The sequence below is a fragment of the Nicotiana tomentosiformis genome, chromosome 12 (genome assembly GCF_000390325.3).
Source record: "Nicotiana tomentosiformis chromosome 12, ASM39032v3, whole genome shotgun sequence".
Lineage (NCBI taxonomy): Eukaryota > Viridiplantae > Streptophyta > Magnoliopsida > Solanales > Solanaceae > Nicotiana > Nicotiana tomentosiformis.
The window spans coordinates 16,896,731-16,918,570 of NC_090823.1; the positions used below are offsets into that span (position 1 = coordinate 16,896,731).

Here is a 21,840-nt window from a genome sequence, read left to right on the forward strand (position 1 = left end):
AACATAGGGGTGTCTGTGTTCCAGATATAGCAAGGCTACGAGACAGGATTATGTCCGAGGAACATTATTCGTGGTACTCCATTCATCCTGGGTCGATGAAGATGTACCATGACATTAAGGATGTGTACTGGTGGAACAATATGAAGAAGCACATTGCAGAGTTTATCGCTCAGTTTCCTAGTTGCAAGCAGGTGAAGGTAGAGCACCAGAAGCCCAGAGGGCAAATGCAGAGTATACAGATCCTGATGTGGAAATAGGAGGCGATAAACATGGACTTTATCACGGGTTTACCTCGTTCTCATCATAAGTTCGATTCCATATGGGTGATAGTCGATAGGCTCACAATATCAGATCATTTCCTACCGGTCAGATATACATATACAATAGAAGACTATGCAAAGTTATACATTAAGGAGATAATGCGGCTATACCGGGTACCAGTATCTATTATATCTGACCGTGGGGCCCAGTGTACATCATAGTTTTGGAGGTCATTTCAGCAAGGTCTAGGGACTAAGGTGAATCCCAACATAATTTTTCATCCACATACTGATGGACAAGCCAACCGCACAATATAGACGCTCGAGGATATGTTACGAGCATGTCTGTTGGATTTTAAAAGAAGTTGGGATCAACATCTACCTCTTATCGAGTTTTCATATAATAACAGTTACCACTCCAGTATCCAGATGGCTCCGTATGAGGCTTTGTATGGGCACAAGTGCAGATCTCTTATAGGATGGTTTGATGTTGGAGAATCTGGGTTACATGGGCCAGACCTAGTTTAGCAGGCCATATAAAAAGTAAAGCTTATCCGGGAGTGACTGTTGACAACTCAAATTTGTAAGAAGTCATATTTTGACGTGCGGCGACGAGACTTAGAGTTTGGGGTTAATGACTAGGTATTCTTAAAGGTGTCGCCTATGAAGGGCGCGATGAGGTTTGGCAAGAAAGGCAAGCTTATCCCATGGTATATTAGGCCTTATAGGATCATTCGGAGAGTGGGCCAAGTAGCTTATGAGTTAGAATTGCCATCGGAATTGGAGTCTGTCCATCCGGTTTTTCACGTATCTATGCTATGGAAGTTCATTGGCTATCCTACCCGAGTGGTGCCCACGAATGATGTACAAAATATGGAGGACATGTCATATGAGGAAATTTCAGTTTCCATCCTAGACCGACAAATCCTCAAACTACGAAATAAGTAGATAGCCTCCGTGAAGGTTTTATGGAGAAGCAAGAAGGTGGAAGAGATGACGTAGGAAGCGGAGGAAGAAATGAAGTCTAAATATCCCCACCTATTTCCAACTGAAGATATGGATCGAGGTGGGATACCTCATCACCGCTCTATTCGGGCCAATAGGTTGTCAGGTAAACTCTTATTTTTGACTTTAAGAATTTGTAATGGACAACTGTGTGACGCCAAGTGTTACTATTAGTAGACATTGGCCAGGTGTGGTATGTATAGTATGTTTTTTGGCTGCGTACAAGTGGTTTTAATCTAGTGTACGGAGGAGACTCTGGCAAAATATTTCCGAAGTCTCTAAGAACAAACATTCGAGGACGAATGTTTATAAGGGGGGAAGGATGTTACATCTCGCATTTTTGTACGTTAAAGTTTCGTCTTCAGTTAATTGACGCAGACTCGAGGATGAGATTTTATTGAGATTATAAGCATTTATACTATTTATAAAAAGCAATAAGTAAGTGCCGTGAAAGAAAAAGGGTAGACGAATAAAAAAAAATGAGTTTCGTTGAAGGTTGTCGATTTGGGATAAAATACGGTCCGAGCAATAATACCCGATAGTTATGGACTAGTACCATACAAAGTATCATATGACCATGATAGTATGATGCATAAAGTGTATTAAAAATGAGTAGTAATTTGAGATAATTCTTAATTATGTGGGTAATTCGTTAATTATTGGTTTAGCAGGAGATTAACCATGTAATTAAGGATTTATGGATAATTGTAGGCTGTAGGTGGGGATAAAGCCCAACCACGTGGCAGCAAGTGGAGGAAGATTTAAGTGACTCTTACCTTTAGACAATTAAATTAGGAGGCACATGGACTACATTCTTAAGCCATCCTTTGCCAGCACATAAGAAGTGGAGTTTATATTAGTCATCTCTAACTTATTTTCAATGGTTATCAAATTCATTTTGGTGAGGGAATTATACAGAAAGGAAAAACAAGGAACGAATGTGAGGGAATTTTGAATTTATATGAAACTTCGTGTTATAATAGCAACGACAGTTAGTAGATTAGGAAAGGAATCCATACGAAATTGCACTGCATAATCACAACGCGATTTTGCAATTCTAAGGGAGTACAGTTCAATCCTTCTCAAGAATATCATACGGATATTTTTCTACTCCAGGTATGTTAAGGCTAAGCCCTTCCTTCATTTTTGCATGATCTCGTAATTACATGTGTTTGATAACAAGGCATAAAGAGAAGTTCATATTCTCGGATTTATATGCCTTATCCTAGTCTCATAAATTACAGTATTCTCCTTATCGGGGCTTCATATTTAATTGAGTATTGTCTTATTCCATTCAAGAGAGCAGATAGCCTATATATACAGTATTACAGTATTTTTCATTACTACCGAGTTATAATCGATGGGCAGGCCCCTATTAGGCATCCTCTGATCAGATATATATACCGAGCCTTATAGTGTTGGACAACTATTTTACTTACTATATTGAGAGAGTTGAGTTAGTATCAACAGGTAAGCATATCTTCAGATTATCTTTGACTCCCAGTTACTTCATTATCAGTTAAGTTTCAGTTTTTAGTTATTTTATTGCATTGCATACTCGATACATCATTTCGTACTGACGTCCTTTTTTCTGGGGACGCTGTATTTCATGCGTGCAGGTTTAGACAGACAGGCGGGTAGACCTCCTCAGTAGGTGTTGCCCGAGTTCATCTTTATCGGTAAGCTCCACGTCCTTTGGAGTTGTCGGGTCTAGAGTTTTGTGTGCATCCTGTATATATATGTATATAGGTTATAGGTAGTTCAGGGCTCTATTCCGATCACAGTACATAGAGCAGTAAAGGCTTGTAGACATATCCTGTCAGTTAGTGCAGTATGTTGGTCTTGTAGGCCTTGTATGTATATTTTGTTGGCTTGTCAGCTGTAGTAGCTATGACGTCCTTGTCGGCCCAGCTTTATATTGATGTTTAGTCAGCGGTAGTTTCTGTTTAGTTTTATATTTTTCTTCGCAAATTATCTTGAAATGTGGCCCCATGGCCAAAGTATAACATTATTTATTTATAATCCCTTAGTCGCAAGTTGGTACGCAAGGATAGATGAGGCACCGGGTGCCGGTCTCGGTCCCAGGTTCGGGGCGTGACAGTTGCCGAGCCTAATCTTGACGAAGTAGTGACGAGGCTATGACAAGACACGTACATAAACCACCTGTACAAGTATATACAAATACAAAGTAGGAATAATACAATAAATAATAACTTATTAATTGGGAGGGAACAAGCGAAGGGGAATGATATAATAATTTAAGTAGGAGAAGTATCACTTAGCAATCATTTAATTTATCAACAATAAAATGATCAATTGATAATATGAAAAGGGCACGGCACCACCCTTCGTGCTTTTACTCTCATTTGGCACGGCATCACCCTTCGTGCTTTTACTCGTTCTGAAAATGACATGTCATCACCCTTCGTGCTTTTACACTCACAAATTGTACGACAACACCCTTCGTGCTTTTACACTCTTCCTTACCATGAAAATAATAATAGAAATTTGGAAGAGTATTTAAATGTGGGGATATGCAATTTTCAATCAATTCAATACCAGAATACCGACTTCACCTTCCGAAATATTCAACAATAATTAAATAAATAATAATTTCACGAATATTGATCAATAATCAATAATAAACGTAAACAAGAATGTCTTAATTAAATAGGCAATTATTCATAATAAACAAATTTCACATGTGTGCCGTGACTTAACCGTAAGTCAAACAAATTCCCACACATTAAATCACATAGCGAATAGACAAATAAGTCCTACTCTCTTAATTCAAGGTTTACCACAACACTTGCCTCACTTTGCAACAAAATGCAAGAATCCAATACACCTTTACCTCGCGAATTCGTGTCCGAAATCCTCAATTCTAGTCATAAACAATTCAATATACTCAATATAAATCGTAGGAATTAATTTCATATGAATTTACAAATTTTCCGGATTAAAATATGAAATTCATCTAACAAATCGACAGTGGGCTCCACGTCTTGAATCCCTGAAAAACTCACAAAATCCGAACACCCCTTCTGATAAGGGTTCAACCATACAAAAATTATTAAATGAAGACATCAGATTGGGTTTCAAATCTTCATTGTACATTTTTCGAAGATTTTATAAAAATATAATTTTTCTTTCACAAATTCACGGATTCATGATGTAAATGAGTATGGAATCATGAAATAAAATCAATATAGGATGCTGAACACCTACCCCAATGTTTCCCCGTAAAACTCGCCCAAAATCGTTTTACCCGAGTTCAAAATAAAAAATGGTGGAAAATAGGGCGTAACCCATTTCTAGAACTGAAAATCGTTTTTATAGTTGTTTTATGACTTATCAACTTAGTTGGTTCGGGTCCGGAAGGATTTTAGAGTGAAATGAGACACTTAGTCTCTTAATTCAAAACTTAACTTGAAAAAGTTGACCGGATATTGACTTATGTGTAAACGACCTAGGAATTACATTTTGATGATTCCAATAGCTCCGTATGATGATTTTGGACTTAGGAGCATGTCCGAAAAACTATTTGGAGGTTCGTAGTGGAATTAGGCTTGAAATGGCGAAAGTCTATATTTTGTGAAGTTTGACCGGGAGTTGACTTTTTGATATCGGGGTCGGAATCTGATTCTAAAAATTGAAATACCTCTGTTATGTCATTGATGACTTGTCTGAAAAAATTGAGGTCAATCGGATGTGATTTGATAGGTTTCGGCATTGTTTGTAGAAATTTGAAATTTCAAAGTTCATTAGGCCTGAATTGGGGTATGATTCATGGTTTTAGAGTTGTTGGATGTCATTTGAGGTTTCGACTAAGTTTGTATCATGTTTTAGGGCAGGTTGGTATATTTGTTTGAGGTCTTAGGGGCCTCGGGTGAGTTTTGGACAGCTAATGGATCAATTTTGGACTTGGCATTCCGGCTGAAGAATGCTTGTTTTCTGTCACTGGTTTCCTTCTATGCGATCGCATGAGAATGTCCGCGATCGCGTAGGCTATGTTGGAGCAGCGAGATTTTGTGCTATACGATCGCGTGAAGGCATTCGCGATCGCATAGGTTTGGACAGGCTGTGCTATGCGAACACATGTGAAATGCCGCGTTCAGGAAGAGGAATGAGGCAGAAGGTTGGGCCACACATTTTCTTTATGCGATCATGAGTGGCTGTCCGCGATCGCGTAGGGCTGAGGATCATGTGCTTCGTGATCGCATGAAGGAAATCGCGATCGCGTAAGGTCTTTTCTAGGCGGTGGAAGTTTGTGCTTCGCGATCGCATATGGTTGTTCGCGATCGCGTAGAGCAAATGACTAGGCAGAGAGTGTAAGTTTTGAATTTCCATTTTACCGATTTGGAGCTCGGATAAAGGCGATTTTTGGGAGATTTTCAGAGAAAACAATGGGGTAAGTGTTCTTAACTCAATATTGGTTAAATTTCCTGAATCTATGGTTGTTTATAACATTTAGTGGGTGAATAAAGTTGGAGAATTTAGAAAACCTCTTGGTTTAATTTGAAGATTTGATGGTCGAGTTGAGGTCGGATTTTGGTAAAATTTGTATAGTTAGACTCGTGGTGGAATGGGCTTTCGGATTTTGTAACATTTGTCAGGTTCGGAGATGTGGGCCCCACGGGCAATGTTTGAGCTAAATTTCTAATTTTGTTGGAAAATTAGTATTTTCTTATGGAATTAATTCCAATAAATTTTATTGACTCAATCGAATTATTTGTGGCTAGATTCGAGGCATTTGGAGGCCAATTCACGAGGAAAAGACATTGCAGAATAAAGAATTACACGGCTTGAGGTAAGTAACCATTCTAAATTTGGTCCCGGGGGTATAAAACCCCTGATTATGTATTATGTGATTGGTTTTGACTTGGTCAAATTCCATGGAACTATGTAGAAATTGTGACTTGGTTAAATTCCATGGAACTATGTAGTTGAATTATCTGTTGATATCCGTGCATTCTCTACGTGTTAGAGACAATTGAGCTGAGACTCGTATTAAAAATCATGCTTAGACATATGTTGTTATTATTTGTACCCACTGGGGTCATTTTTCCGTGGTTGAATTATATGTTCAAATTATAATTTCACACTCAGTCATGTTCATTCATTTCATATCACATTTCAATCTCTGTTGCTAATTATTGATGCATCATATTATCATTTTTGGGCTGATTTTCATGACATCTTGAGCTCTTAGAGATTGGAGAGGTTGATGACTGAGTGAGGCCGAGGGCCTAATTGTGAGGATATTTATGGGATCGGGTTGCATGCCGCAACATGTTTCATTGTTATATGCCATGATTGTCTTGATATAGAGCTTTGGCTGAAGGAGCCCCTCCGGAGTCTGTACACACCCCCAGTGAGCGCAGGTACCTACTGAATGCGAGTGCCGAGTGCCGAGTGATGAGTGACTGTGAGGAAAGAGTAGCTGTGAGGAAAGAGTGATTGTGAGGTTGGAGTGAATGGGAGGACTGAGTGACTGTTATTCTGAGAGAATGCATTGATTTCATTATTTGCTGCATTTCTGCTGTCAAATATCACTATTTTGGAAATTTCAGAAAAATATTATTTTTCGTGTCAGTCAAACTTGATATGAATTTTTTGTGAAATCTAAAATGTTGAACTTGAAAGCATTCCTACCCTTTTATATTGGAAAGTAATGTTTTTGGACTTAGCTAAGAAACTCGTCACTACTTTCAGTTCCTTATTTATTATTATTACTTGATGAGTTGGTTGTACTCATACTACACCCTGCGCTTCGTGTGTAGATCCAGGTGATCCCGTACACAGTGAGTGTTGATTCTTTCACACAATTGAGTTTTCGGAGATTCTAAGGTAGCTGCTATGTTTCGCAGACCTTGTCTCTCCTTCCCTATCCTTTTGTGTATTGTATTTGGTCTCAAATTGTTATAGACAAGGTTTTCCCGGACTTGTAATGCATAGATGGTCATGTACCCAGTGACACCGGGTTTTGGGAGTGTATTTATATCAGTATGTGTGGAGTTTTCTCTTAAATTTAATTATTATATTTTCCGCATTTAAAATAAATTATGGGTTATTGATGTTGTTGTCTTGCCTAGTATCGAGATAGGTGCCATCACGACTGGTGAGATTTTGGGTCGTGACACTTATGTTCTTTTTCATCCACTCGTGTATGAAATTGTGCACTCGGTATCAACTATGCGCCAATAGTTCGTGATACTAAAAGGGGTTATAAGGGAGCCAGTGTTGCTCAACCATTATTACAACGTGTCATCCAGATCAAGGATGCGGAAGTATTGAGAGATCATTTAGTTATGCACATATGGGTGCCTCAGGTTTTAACATCTGGTTTTAATATCCGTTTTGGTGTGAGATGTATATATGTGTTATTGAAAGGTTCTCCAAAACTTGTATATGATTAATAGTTGAGATTTGTAGGGGATGATATTGGGACTTGCGGTATTCCCGCGTCCTTAATAATTCTACATTTCAATATCAGTGGGGTCATGGAAACACTTTCAGAATACTCGGGGTGCTCCAGTAAGTTCTTTTAATACACCATTGGTATAGGGTTCCTATAATGGTTATTTCAGTTATCCGGCACAGACTCAGTATGAGCAGCCGAACCTGCAGAGGGGTTGTTATGAGTGTGGTGATACTAGGCACATCATGAGCAATTGTCCCAGACTTTGGAAGGGTGGATTTTATCAGAACACTTAGGCAATGGGCCCCAATGCAGTTACTAGCCGACACACACAACCAGTTAGAGGTGGAGGATAGGCGGGTAGAGGGAGCCCTAGAGGGGTAGGCCCAGCCCGTTGATATAATTGCTATGGTGTGGCTGAGGCCTCTACACCAGATGGTGTCATTACAGGTATGATCCTGATTTGTTATAAAAGAATATTTTTCCTTAATTTGATTCGGTTCTGAATATTGAGGTGAGTCCTCCTATTATGCTCCGCTTATGGGAGAGCTTCGTAAGTTTCTGAACCACTTATATGTTTATCCCTGTTGAGAGATTTGATGATGTTAGCCCGTATCTATCATTTTTTTTGCACACCATTGAGGGCTATAGGTCAAAAAGTGATTTTTATTACTCACTACAGTGGGTTTTGATGTGATTTTGGAATAATTGATTTCAATTTTATGAATTTTATGCCCTATTGGAATGAGGGGTTAATTATGTGTTCAGAAAATTGTTTATGACATTTATTGAAAAGAAGAAAGACAGGAAATTGAAAATTTCAGTTGGCACAATGTGCAAAATACTTGTGATTTGGAGTAGAGAACGAGATCCTCACATTTTTATATGATGTGAAATATTTAAACTGGGCTACAAGCCGCGGTGGAAGTTATATAAGGACGAGGTCCTTGTGGTGAAAAATTTATGAGTTTATATTTTCCCATTGTGAACTTAAATTTGAACTATAGTATTAATGGGGAGGCATGCCTGTTAGGCTTATTTGATAATTCTTTTATCTGTTTTGTGCATATTTAACCATATCCGTGCTGTAAACATTGTGTTTTAGCCTATAAGGTGAGTGCCCAGGTGATGTTAAATGCGACTCGTTAATTCAGATAAATAATTATGAGGTATTCATGCCTCGCGTGTTACTGTCAGTGTTGCGAAAATTTGAAATGAGATTTTAGTTAATATGAGATTAATTGAGGATGCTGGAATTAATTATAAACAACTATTATGACCAGAGATGTGGTTATATATACGTTGATGTGTGCGTAGGCACGAGTTGCTATAGCTGGTTGAAACTAATATTGTGCGTTGATGTGATAATAAGGCATTTTGAAATTAATCGGAGTGTAAGAAGTTGGCTTTAAAGTTTATAAATGAGGATAAAATAAATAATCTCAACTAAAATGGTATTGTCGGACCCATGCTAAATTGAGGTGATATAGAATCACCTGCGAGTATGAATGTAATAATACACTCAATAATTTAATGTGCTCAGAATAATTCTTGGCACGTTCGAGGATGAACATATATTTTAAGAGGGGGAGGATGTAACGACCCGACTTGTTGTTTTAAGAATTCATGTTCCTGTCACGACCCAAAAATCATAATTGTCGTGATGGCGCCTATCTCAATACTAGGCAAGACGAAAACCTCAATAAACTGCAATTTCCATTAAGTTTGAAAACATAATATTGAATTTCATAGAAAACCTCACAATTTCTGACATAAAAATACATTCCCAAAACCCGGTGTCACTGAGTACATGAGCATCTAATATGAATACAAAGTCTGACTGATAAAACACTGTCTGGAAGTATAGAACAATACAATAACCGAAGAAAAGAGAGACAAGGTCATCGGACACCGAGCAGCTACCTTGATCTAAATCCTCAAATCTGGCAACTGCCGTTTCCGGAAGTAGTTGGATCTGTACACAAGGTGCATAGTGTAGTATGAGTACAACCAACTCAATAAGTAACAAAACTAACCTCTAGGCTAAAAGTAGTGACAAGCTCCGCAGGTACAATCCAGTATAAATAATAACAATACCTAGATGTAGGCATGCTTTCAAGTTCAACAGTTGCTTTCAGTATAAATAAAACAGTTCAATTCTGAATAATACGAGGAATATGACATTTTTGTATCTACATGCCAATGTATGTATTGTATGTGATGCACCTTAATGGAAACTCCATGCACTCACAATCTAAAATACTCAATCACTCAGTACTGTATATGGCTAATCCAGCCCAGGGAAGATCCATCCCAAAATATATATATGTATTTACATCAACTGATAGTCAGTCACTCAGTACTATATAAGGCCAATCCAGCCCAGGGGAAGATCCATCCCCAAATATCAATGATTTAGACAAGATCCTTGTCCAAGAAAAATCCATCCCTCACTATAAATACTTCGGGCAAGATCCATGCCCAGGGAAGATCTATCCCTCAATATATATATCTATGGCAAGATCCATGCCCAGGGAAGATCCATCCCATATATATATATATATATATATATATATCAACTACGCTCACTGTAGGGGTGCAGACTCCGGAGAGGATCCTTCTGCTCAAGCGCTATAATAGCCAGATCCAGGCATAAATAAATAAACATAACTATCACTCATAATCTCCAGTATCTCGGGCTCTCGATAACATGAAGAATCAACCCGACATGATGTTATGAAGTATCAATGAATTATAACAGAGACTGAGATATGATATGCAAGTGATAGATATGAGTGAGTACAAAATTGTAAATTTAACAAATAGTTCAACAAAAATACGACCCATGTGGGTCCCAAAATATATCGGTGCATAGCCAAATCATGATCTTTAACATGAATCTCAGCTCAATTTCTCTAACACGTGGAGGATGTACGGATAATGACATTTATTTAATTATACAACTCCACGTAATCAATTAGGTCACAATTCCTATGACGCACGCTCACACACCAGTCACCTAGCATGCGCATCATTTCCAAACAATTCATACAACATGAACTTTGGGCATTCATACCATTAGAACCAAGTTTAGAAGTATTACATACCTCAAAACGTGAAATTTCTTACTCCGCTATGCCCTTGCCTAGCGAATTTGTCTCCGAAAGCCTCGTATCTAGCCATAATTAATTCGATTAAGTCAATACGAACTATAAGAAATTAATTCCATATAAAAATATAAATTTTCCAACAAAATCCGAAATTTCACTCAAAAGTCATCTCAGAACCGGACAAAAGTTACAAAATATGAACGCCCATCCAAGCACGAGTCCAACAATACAAATTTCACCAAATTCCGACATCAACTCGACCCTCGAATCATCAATTAAAGTCTATGAAGATTTTTACCATTTTCAACCCAATCTTTACCCATTTGAACTCAACAATCTTTCCATAAACCTTATTGATACATATAAATAATACTCTTACCCCCAAGAATCATACTCTTAATCACCCATCTTTACCCAAACTCGAAATGGAAGACTAGGGGTTAGAACCTTACCTCTTGGGTAAAGATCATGTGATATTTCCCTGTTGGATTTCAAAGCTTGAACAAGATCTTGATGAACAAACCACTTGAGCTTCTTCCTCTTTCTAGGACACTCTCCTTTCTCTATAACAATGTCAGTTTTTTGCTCCAAAATGAGCTTCAAGGGCTATCAATCGAAAGAGGGGCGGGTCAAAAATTAGAAAGAATTGAAGCCCCGGCGTAGATTTGCGATCGCATAACACGTATGCAGTCTGCAAACTGACTGCATATTTGAAGATCCAAAATGAGGGTCGCCTGGATAGGTATGCGGTGATTATGCGGCCCCCGCATACCTGTTCTACGATCGCATAATGCACCGCATATTTCCTCAAATCTTGCCTTGTATCTGCTTCACTCTGCGGTCATTATGCGGTCCGCAGAGTGATTCTGCAACCGTATAGTGGGCCGCAGAAATGTCCTCTTGTGCCGAAAATTTTCCTTTACTCCCAGTGCAATGTTCTATAACCTTTGTACTAATTGATGTACCTCGTCATCACAAAACCTTATTTTCCTTAGCAAAAATTTTTCGGGGTCGTTACATATAAGTCAACATCCGATCAACCTTTTTAACTTAAGTTCTAAATCTTGGTACTAAGTGATCCAAATCACTCCAAAACCTCATCGGGGCCGAACCAATTACCCCGGCAAGTCAAATAACAACCGTAAATCATAAATTGAGCAATAAATGAGGGATACTCAAAATGACCAGCCAGATCGTTACAGTTCCGTTCGGTAGCTTAAGGTCTCGAGAAGCTTTGAAATGTGTATTATGACTTGCGAGGGTGATCAAGTTTGGTTTTCGAACGATTCAGGATTTAATTAAAAGAACAATTCTTGTTTTGGAAGCTTAAGTTGAAATAATTGAACGGATAGTGAATTATGTGTAAACGATCCCGAAATGGAGTTTTGATGATTCCAATAGCTCTGTATGGTGATTTTGGACTTAGGAGCGTGTCCAAAATTCTTTTTGGAAGTGTGTAGTGAAAGTTTGCTTGAAATGGCGAAAGTTGAATTTTTTGGAAGTTTGACCGAGGTGTTGACTTTTTGATATCAGAGTCCGAATCCAGTTTTGAAAATTTTCATAGATCTTTTATGTCATTTATGACTTGTGTGAAAATTTTGAGGTCAATCGGAATTGATTTGATAGGTTTCGGCATCGAATGTAGAAGTTGGAAATTCTTAAGTTTCTTAAGCTTGAATTGGGGTATGATTCGTGGTTTTAGCATTGTTTTGTGTGATATGAGGTTTCAACTAAGTTCGTATGATGTTTTAGGAATTGTTGGTGTATTGAATTGAGGTCTTGAGGGCCTCGGGTGAGTTTCATAGTGGTTTAGGATCATTTTTAACTACTGGTGTTTTGACATCAATGTGAGAAATTTCTAATGCGCAGAGCTGATTTTGGAAGCTTATATCTCGCAGTATATAAGGAATATGGAAATTATCAAAACAAGAAATTGTAGAACTTTTATTCTAGTTTCCAGAATGATAAACCATTCATCGTTCGGACATTTTTACAAAACATTATGATCGATTGACTGAAGCTGGTGCTGCAGATTTTGGCTACAACAGTGTGCATCGCAAGAAATGTCTGCTGCACATGGATCACTTTGGGAGCTTATATCCTGCAATCTATAAGGAGTTGGGCGATAAGCAAAGTATGAAAGTTTTACCCCTTTGTATCTAATTTGCAGAAATGTACACCGTTTGGCAGTTGGAGTTGAGTACAAGAAGTTATGGTTGATACACTACAGACTGTCGAGGAAGAGTTTTGGAAGAGTTTGATGTTTTTAGCATAAGCATGTAATGATCCAAAGGTCCATTTTTAGTTCTAGAGATCGAAATTCAATTTCGAGACTTCAGGGATTTTGATAATGAATTATAGGAGTGATTTGAAAAGTTTGGTCTAATTTCATCAAGTTGCGGTTGGGTTTTTAGTGGGAAACATGAATTAATTGTTAAACGATCGAAATTGGTATCACATTGAAAATATTAGCTCCGAATTGAGTTTCGATTAAATGACTAGGTTCGTATTATTATTTGTGACTCATAGGAACAAGAATTGTCAAATTCCAAGTTCGTATGATAGAGTTGAAGCGTTTTTAGTTAAACAAATAACTGTTGGTGCTAGCAAATTCTGGCATGGACTTTTAGTGAGGAAAAATAGATTTTTAGTAACGGAAAATAGACTTTTAGTGACGGATGGGCAGAAACTTATGGACTAAAAATGGTCATTTCCTGCATTTCGTTTTTGGATTTTTGGAGTACGGTTCTTGGGCGATTTTGAGTATTTCTACACGACTTCGATTTGGGTAAGTGTCCTATATCCAAAAGTGATTATATTTCATAAATCCATGGTTATATTTATCGTTTATTTCGGATTTAAATGGAAGAAATCAAGATATTTGCAAAACTTTTTAAGAACGAAAATTTTAGATTTGGAGGTCGAGTTGTTATCGGAATTTGATAAAGTTGGTATAGGTGGACTCATAATTGAATGGGTTGTCGGATTTTTTGAATTTCATCGGATTCTGAGACATGGGCCCCACAGGCTCTTTTTGAGTTAAATTTTAGATTTTGTTGGAAAATTAGTATTTTCATATGGAATTAATTCCTATAATTAGTATTGACTGAATTGAATTAATTTGGATAGATTTGAGCTGTCCGCAGGTCAATTCAAGAAAGAAAGCGATTTTGGAATATCGACATAACTTCAAAAGGGTAAGTACCTTGCCTAACCTTGAGCGAGAGAATTACCCCTTCGGCATCGAGTCTTATGTGCTATTTGTCAAATGTGAAAACCGTGTACACAAGGTGACGAGTATTTACTCAGGCTTATATCTGCAAAATTGATTTTGGTGAAAGTCTTAGGTATATTGTGTAGTATATTGGATAATTGTTGGTATTTATTTATCCATCTATTTGCCATGCCTAAATTCGCGTTTGTTGAATTTGTTTTTAATTGGCAGTTTGATGTCGTTATTGCTTGTATTTTTATGTCAATTCCGTGAGTTTGGTGATTTGATATTTCTCGAAAATAATTATATTATGGCTTTTCCATATGCAAATAATTAATGAAATAAGTTTAAACGAAGCGTTATATTATTATCAAGAATTTGGATTAATGAAGATGTTGCCCTATACTGAGTATTTTCCATCTCTGTTGTTGTTTTGAGGTTTTATACATATTGTGTAGAGCCTTGGGCTATTTGTTGTAAAATTAATTTTTTTTTTTTATCTTTGGAATTGATTGTGGACATTGGGCAAATTGTGATATGAATTGATCTTGTTATGTTGCTATGATAATATTCCGTGTAAATTATTGTATTATTTGAGTTATTATTTTGAGGATAAAAGGGTGGAATTTTACTGTTGATATTATGTGGGTATAAGGGTGGCATTTCACTGTTGTTATGTGTGTTGGGTTATTGTCTGGGCGGAGCGATAAGGGTGGCTATAAGAGAGATAAGGGTAGCTATATGATCGATAATGGTGGCTATTGATATTGCCAGGATGGAGAGATAAGGTAGGCTATTATAGGAGTGATAAGACTGGCTATAGGAGAGACAATAGTGGCTATTGTCAGGGATGACATGGTATTATGACTTGTGCGTGCGGTCGGAATTGAATTTCGAGAAGTTCAGAGTTGATTTGGAAAGAAAATTCTAAATTCGGAATCTTTAAGTTGGAAGAGGTGACTAATGTTTGAATTTTGAGTAAACGATCTCGTAATCAGGATTTGAAAGTTCCAATAGGCTCGTATGTTAATTCCGGATTTGGGCGTATGTTCGGATTAAGTATCGGGTCGCCCGGGAGCATGTCAGCGCTTATTGTGGAAAGTTCGCATTTTGAAGGTTTTAGAATTATCCAAGTTTTGTTTGAGGTGGACTTTCATATTATTGATGTCTGTTTGGGGTTCCGAGCCTTGGAACATGTTTGTATCATGATTTGTGACTTGTGCAAAAAGTTTGGCATCATTCCGTAATGTATAAGTATGAATCAGATGCGTTCGTCGAAGTTAAAATGTTTGGAAGTTTAAAGAAAGGTTTCGATCGTTGATTCATAGTTTTGATATTGTGTGGTGTGATTTGAGGCCTCGAGCAAGTTCGTATTATGTTTTGGGATTGGTTTGTGCAATTGAACGGGGTCCCGGGGGCCTCAGATGTATTTCAGATGTGTTTGGGTTGTGTTGCGCTCTTATTTGATGTTTCAGCATCATTTTCTTAGGTATAAAGGATACTATATTGATAACACGACCTTTTATTTGTGATTGGATTAAACCATTAGATCTGTATCTTAATTAGGGATCCATAGCAATAAGAATCGCCGAATTCCGATATCGTATGAGAGAATTATGCACATTTTCGTGTCGGACAAAATTGTTAGTTTCTGGTGCGAAGCTTTGTTCTTCGTGAACGCGAGAGAGGTTCCGCGAACATGAAGAAGGATTTCTAGGTTGACCAATCAATGTAAAAAATTACTCTTTGAGAAGGCAAAGGTCTCTCGCGAAGGCGTGAAGAAAAATCATCTGGACAGTTTTTAAACCGAGAATTGTAGTATTTTTGGTATATCTTGAGGTCTAGAGCTCCGTTTGAGGTGATTTTTGCGGCATTGTTCTCGTATCAACAAGGGCGTAAATATCAACAAGGGCGTAAATATCCATGATTATATCCACTGGCTATTATTTTTATTTGCCACGACCCAAACTAGCCCTATCGTGCTGGCTCCTATCGTGGAACTAGGCAAGCCGACTAATTTCCAAAACAAACCGATATTTTCATTTCAAAGAAAATTTCAAGGCTATTTAACATAAAAACCTTCATAAAGGAGTTCAAATCAAAATAAAAGTGCGGAAAAGAAAAGCCCGATATCGGGATGTTACTACTCATGAGCATCTACTACAATTTGTCTGACAATATCGAGACTAACATAGTCTAGAAAATAGCTAAATACAACTAAAGGAAGATAAGAGGGAGAAAAGCGGGACTGCGATCGCCAGACAGCTACCTTGCTATCCCCGAGAAAATCTGCAACCGGAATAGTCAACAACCGCTACCGTGTCCAGCTACACCTGGATCTGCATACAAGGTGCAGGGAGTAATGTGATTATGCCAACTCAATAGGTAACAATAGTAAATAAAGACTGAGCAGTAGTGACGAGCAATAAAGCATATAAAGTTCATATCAAGAATTCTCGGTAAAATACAACATGCTTTAAAAATCAATGTTTGAATCAAATCATCTCGTTTAACCTAGTTCCAGTACAAATCATTAAAAGATATTATTCAATAGTTTTTCAAAAAAGGCCCAATGCAAAGGTGAGCAAAAATGATGAAATCATAATCAGTCCCTCGGGCAACATCACTCGTATACAGCCCCTTGGGCATACCTCACAATCACTCGTATATAGCCTCTCGGGCATACCTCACAATCACTCATGCCTCTCGGGCATACGTCACAATCACTCATGCCTCCCAGTTACTCAGCACTCGGCACTCACACTCAGTAAGTACATGCGCTCACTGGGGGTGTGTACAGACTCCGGAGGGGCTCCTTCAGCCCAAGCGCTATATCAAGCCAAATCATGGCATAAATCCATCAGGCCCTCGGCCTATATCAAACATGTTGCGACGTGCAGCCCGATCCTATAAATATTCTCACAAATCAGGCCCTCGGCCTCAATCAGTCATAAACCTCTCAAGCCACTCGGGATCTAAGTAAAAGTAGGGTACTCGGCCAAAAACAACATTTATATGCATCAAAACAGAGTAATAAAACCGAGTTACGCAGTAAACAGGTATAACTATGACTGAGTATAGATTTTCAATCGAAACCAGTGAGAGGATAGAAAGAAAAAGGCCCAAAAGGGTCTAAACAGTACTGGCACAAGGCCCAAACATGGCATTCCGCCCAATTTACAGAAACTCATAAGTATCATATAGTTTCAACAAAATATGCAACTTTACAATTGCTACGGGACGGATCAAGTCACAATCCCCAATGGTGCAGGCCCACACGCCCGTCACCTAGCATGTGCGTCACCTCAAAATAGTAGAATGATACGAAATCCGGGGTTTCATACCCTCATGACTAGATTTACAATCGTTATTTACCTCAAACCGATCAAATCCCTACTTTGTGCTGCTCTTGCCCCTCGATTTGGCCTCTACATGCTCCAAATCTATTCACAATCAGTACAATACCATCAATTTATGCTAAAGGAATGAATTCCACAAGAAACACTACTAATTTAGATCAAAAACCCAAAATTGGCTCAAACCCGGCCCTGGAGCCCACCTCTCGAATGACCTCGAATTTTATACACACGTCAAAAATGACACCATGAACCTACTCCAACTTCCAGAAATCCATTCCGACCCCGATATCAAATTTTCCACTGCCGACCGAAATCGCCAAATTTCCAACTCCCAGGTGGCCTCCTCCATATGCTGACCTCTCCACTGCACCTTCACTGAAGCTATGTCCTTTGACCTCAACTTCCAAACCTGCCGATCCAAAACAGCCACCGGCTCCACATCATAAGTCATATCACCCTCCAACAGAAACGTTCTGAAGTCCAAAACATGGGAGGTATCTCAAATATACTTCCGGAGTATGGAAACATGAAACACTGGGTGCACACTCGACAAGTTGGGTGGCAAGGAAAGCTTATAAGCCACCTCCCCTATCCTCTGAAGCACCTCAAAAGGCCTAATGAACCGGGGGCTCAACTTGCCCCTCTTCCCAAACCTCATGACACCCTTCATGGGTGATACCTTCAGCAAAACCTTCTCCCCAACCATGAAAGATACATCACGGACATTCCTGTGCACATAGCCTTTCTGCCTAGACTGCGTCGTATGAAGCCGCTCCTGAATCAATTTTACCTTATCTCTGGACCAAGTCTATACCCAAGAGCCTAGCCTCACCTGGCTCAAACTATCCAACCTGAGATCTACACCTCCTCCCATATAAAGCCTCATACGGAGCCATCGGAATACTAGACTGATAACTGTTGTTATATGCAAACTCTGCGAGTGGCAGAAACTGGTCCCATGAACCCCCAAAGTCAATGACACAGGCGCGCAACATGTCCTCCAATATTTGAATAGTGTGCTCGGACTGCCCATCCATCTGAGGGTGAAAATCTGTACTCAACGCAACCATAGTACCCAACTCTCGCTGCACGGCCCTCCAAAATTGCGATGTGAACTGAGTACCTCTATCTGAAATGATGGAAACTGGGATACCATACAGGCGAACAATCTCTCGGATGTAAATCTCAGCCAACCGCTCTGAAGTGTAAGTTGTACCAACTGGAATGAAGTGCGCGGACATGGTCAGCAGATCTACAATCACCCAAATAGCATCGAACTTCCTCGAAGTCCATGGGAGCCCAACTACGAAGTCCATGGTGATCCGCTCCTACTTCCACTCTGGGATCTCTAATCTCTGAAACAAGCCACCCGGTCTCTGATGTTCATACTTAACCTGCTGACAGTTGTGACACCGAGCTACTAACCCAACTATATCCTTCTTCATCCGCCTCCACCAATAGTGCTGTCTCAAATCCTGGTACATCTTCGTGGCACCCGGATGGATGGAATACCGCGAGCTGTGGGCCTCCTCAAGAATCAACCCCGAAGCCCATTTACATTAGGCACACATATCCGGCCCTACATCCTAAACACACCGTCATCACCAAAAGTCACATCCCTAGCATCACCTCTTCAAACCCATTCCTGAAGAATGAGTAAGTGGGGGTTATCATACTAACGCTCCCTGATACGGTCATAAAGCAAAGACTTGGAGACCACGCAAGCCAATATCTGACTAGGATCCGAAATATCCAATCTCATAAGCTGGCCCGCTAAGGCTTGAACATCCAATGCCAAATGTCTCTATGCTGCTAGAAGATATGCTAAACTCCCCAAACTCTCTGCCCGACGACTCAAAGCATCGGCAACCACATTGGCCTTCCCCGGATGGTACAAAATAGTGATATCATAGTCCTTAAGAAGCTCCAACCATCTCTGCTGATGCAAATTAAGATCCTTCTACTTAAACAGATGCTGCAGAATCTGGTGATCAGTATAGATCTCATAATGAACCCCATACAAATAATGACGCCAAATCTTCAAGGCGTGAACAATGGCTGCTAACTCAAGATCATGGACAGGATAGTTCTTTTCATGGGTCTTTAACTGGCACGAGGCATTGGCAATCACCCCACCCTTCTGCATCAGAACACAACTAATGCCTATCCTCGAGGCATCACAATACACAATGTAAGAACCTGAAGCTGATGGCAGAACTAACATTGGAGCTGTGGTCAAAGCAGTCTTGAGCTTCTAAAAGCTCTCCTCACACTTGTCCCTTTTGGGTCAATTTGGTTAAGGGTGAAGCAATAGATGAAAATCCCTCCACAAAGCGACAGTAATAACCCGCCAAATCAAGAAAGCTCCTAAGCAAGAAAGCTCCGAATCTGCATGGCTGAGGACGGTCTAGGCCAAACATGTACCACCTCTATCTTCTTCGGATCAACCTGAATACCCTCACTAGACACCACGTGCCCCAAGAATGCTACTAAACCGAGCCAAAACTCACACTAGGAGAACTTTGCATAAAGCTTCTCCTCCCTCAATCTCCGTAATACAATCCTGAAATGCTGAGCGTGCTCTTCCCGGCTACGAGAGTACACCAGGATATCATCAATGAATACAACAACAAATGAGTCTAAACAGGGCTGGAATACATTGTTCATCAAATGCATGAACGCTGCTGGGGCATTGGTCATCCCAAAAGACATCACTAAGAATTTGTAATGGCCATATCGGGTCATGAAAGTTGCCTTAAGAATATCCGAATCCTGAATCTTCAGCTGGTGATAACCGAACCTCAAATCAATCTTGGAGAACACCCTCGCTCCCTGAAGCTGGTCAAATAAATCATCAATACGAGGCAAAGGATACTTGTTCTTGACTGTGACCTTGTTCAGCTGCCTGTAATCAATGCACATTCTCATGGAACCATCCTTCTTCTTCACAAATAAAATCGGTGCACCCCAAGGGGACACACTAGGCCGAATAAACCTCTTATTAAGGAGTTCCTGAAGCTATTCTTTCAACTCATTCACCTCCACCGGCGCCATACGATATGGTGGAATAGAAATGGACTAAGTCCCCGGCACCAAATCAATACCAAAGTCAATATCCCTGTCAAGCGGCATGCATGGTAGGTATGCAGGAAACACATCCAGAACATAACGTACCACCGGAATAGAATCAATGGTAGGAGTCTCTACCCTAACATCCCTCACAAAAGCCAAATAAGATAGGCAACCCTTCTCACCCATGCGCTGCTCGTTCAAATATGAAATCACCCTGCTAGGTACATAATCTATAAAACCGCTCCACTCAACCCTCGAAAATCCCAGCATAGACAATGTCATAGTCTTTGCGTGACAATCTAGAACAGAATGACATAGAGATATCCATTCCATACCCAATATCACATCAAAGTCAACCATACTGAGCAGCAAAAGGTCCACTTGGGTCTCCAGACCCCCAATAGTCACTACACATGACCGATATACGCGGTCTACAACAATAATATCACCCACAGGAGTAGATACATGAACAAATAAAACTAAAGACTCATGGGGCATATCCAGAAAATGGGCAAAATACGAGGAAACATATGAATACGTGGAATCAGGGTCAAATAATATAGAGGCATCTCTGTAACAAACTGAGACGCTACATGTAATCACTACATCTGAAGCAATCGCATCTAGTCTGGTAGGGAGGGCATAGAAATGGGCCTGGCCACCCCTTCTAGGGCGACCCCTAGATGACTGACCTCCACCCCGAGCTGACTTGGCGGGTGGTGAAGTAACTGGTGCTGAAGTCGAAGGCTGACTCCTCTGCTGAGATAAACCTCCATGGTGACGAGGACATTGCCTCCATATATTCCTAAACTTCCCACACTCAAAACCACTCCCTGGTGTTGGAGGCAGGAACTGAAGGGAGCCCCGAGTACCGATATAACTGGTAGAAGATCCTGGCATAGAGGAGCCCTGAACTAGTGGAGCACAGGACAAACTCTGAGTTGGAAGGGAACCGATTGATGAGTGGCCCTGATTAGAACTGTGAGAACCATGGCCAGAAGATACCCCACGGTGAAATGGCCGAGCTGACTGAGCCTATCTGAAATGGCGACCTATACCGTGCTGAAACTGACCCACAAAAGGAGCACCACTGAATCCACCCTGACCACGACGCCTCTTGGCCTCCCTCTCAACCCTCTCCTGACTGCGAACCATCTCAATCTGCTGAGCAATGTCGACAACCTCATCAAAGGTAGCACCAGACACCCTCTATCTGGTCATAACAAACGAAGCTAAAAATCGAGGCCATCTATAAACCTCCTGATCCTCTCTCGGTCTATGGGAACCAACCAGACCGGATGATGGGCCAACTTGGAGAACCGCATCTCATACTATGTCACAGACATATCACCCTGACGAAGCTGCTCAAACTATCTACGCAGCTCCTTTTTGTGGGACT

The 21,840-nt window shown here is 39.8% G+C and overlaps 1 protein-coding gene across 1 annotated transcript; it reads right to left on the reverse strand.

Annotated features, from left to right (window-relative positions):
* Window positions 1-20,447: 20,447 nt before the first annotated feature.
* LOC138902297 (uncharacterized) lies at window positions 20,448-21,596 on the reverse strand. Its single transcript, XM_070190141.1, has 2 exons — window positions 21,500-21,596; window positions 20,448-21,334 (listed from the first exon to the last, which is right to left on the reverse strand). Exons 1-2 carry the CDS (start codon window positions 21,594-21,596, stop codon window positions 20,448-20,450), a joined length of 984 nt encoding a protein of 327 aa, XP_070046242.1.
* Window positions 21,597-21,840: the final 244 nt, after the last annotated feature.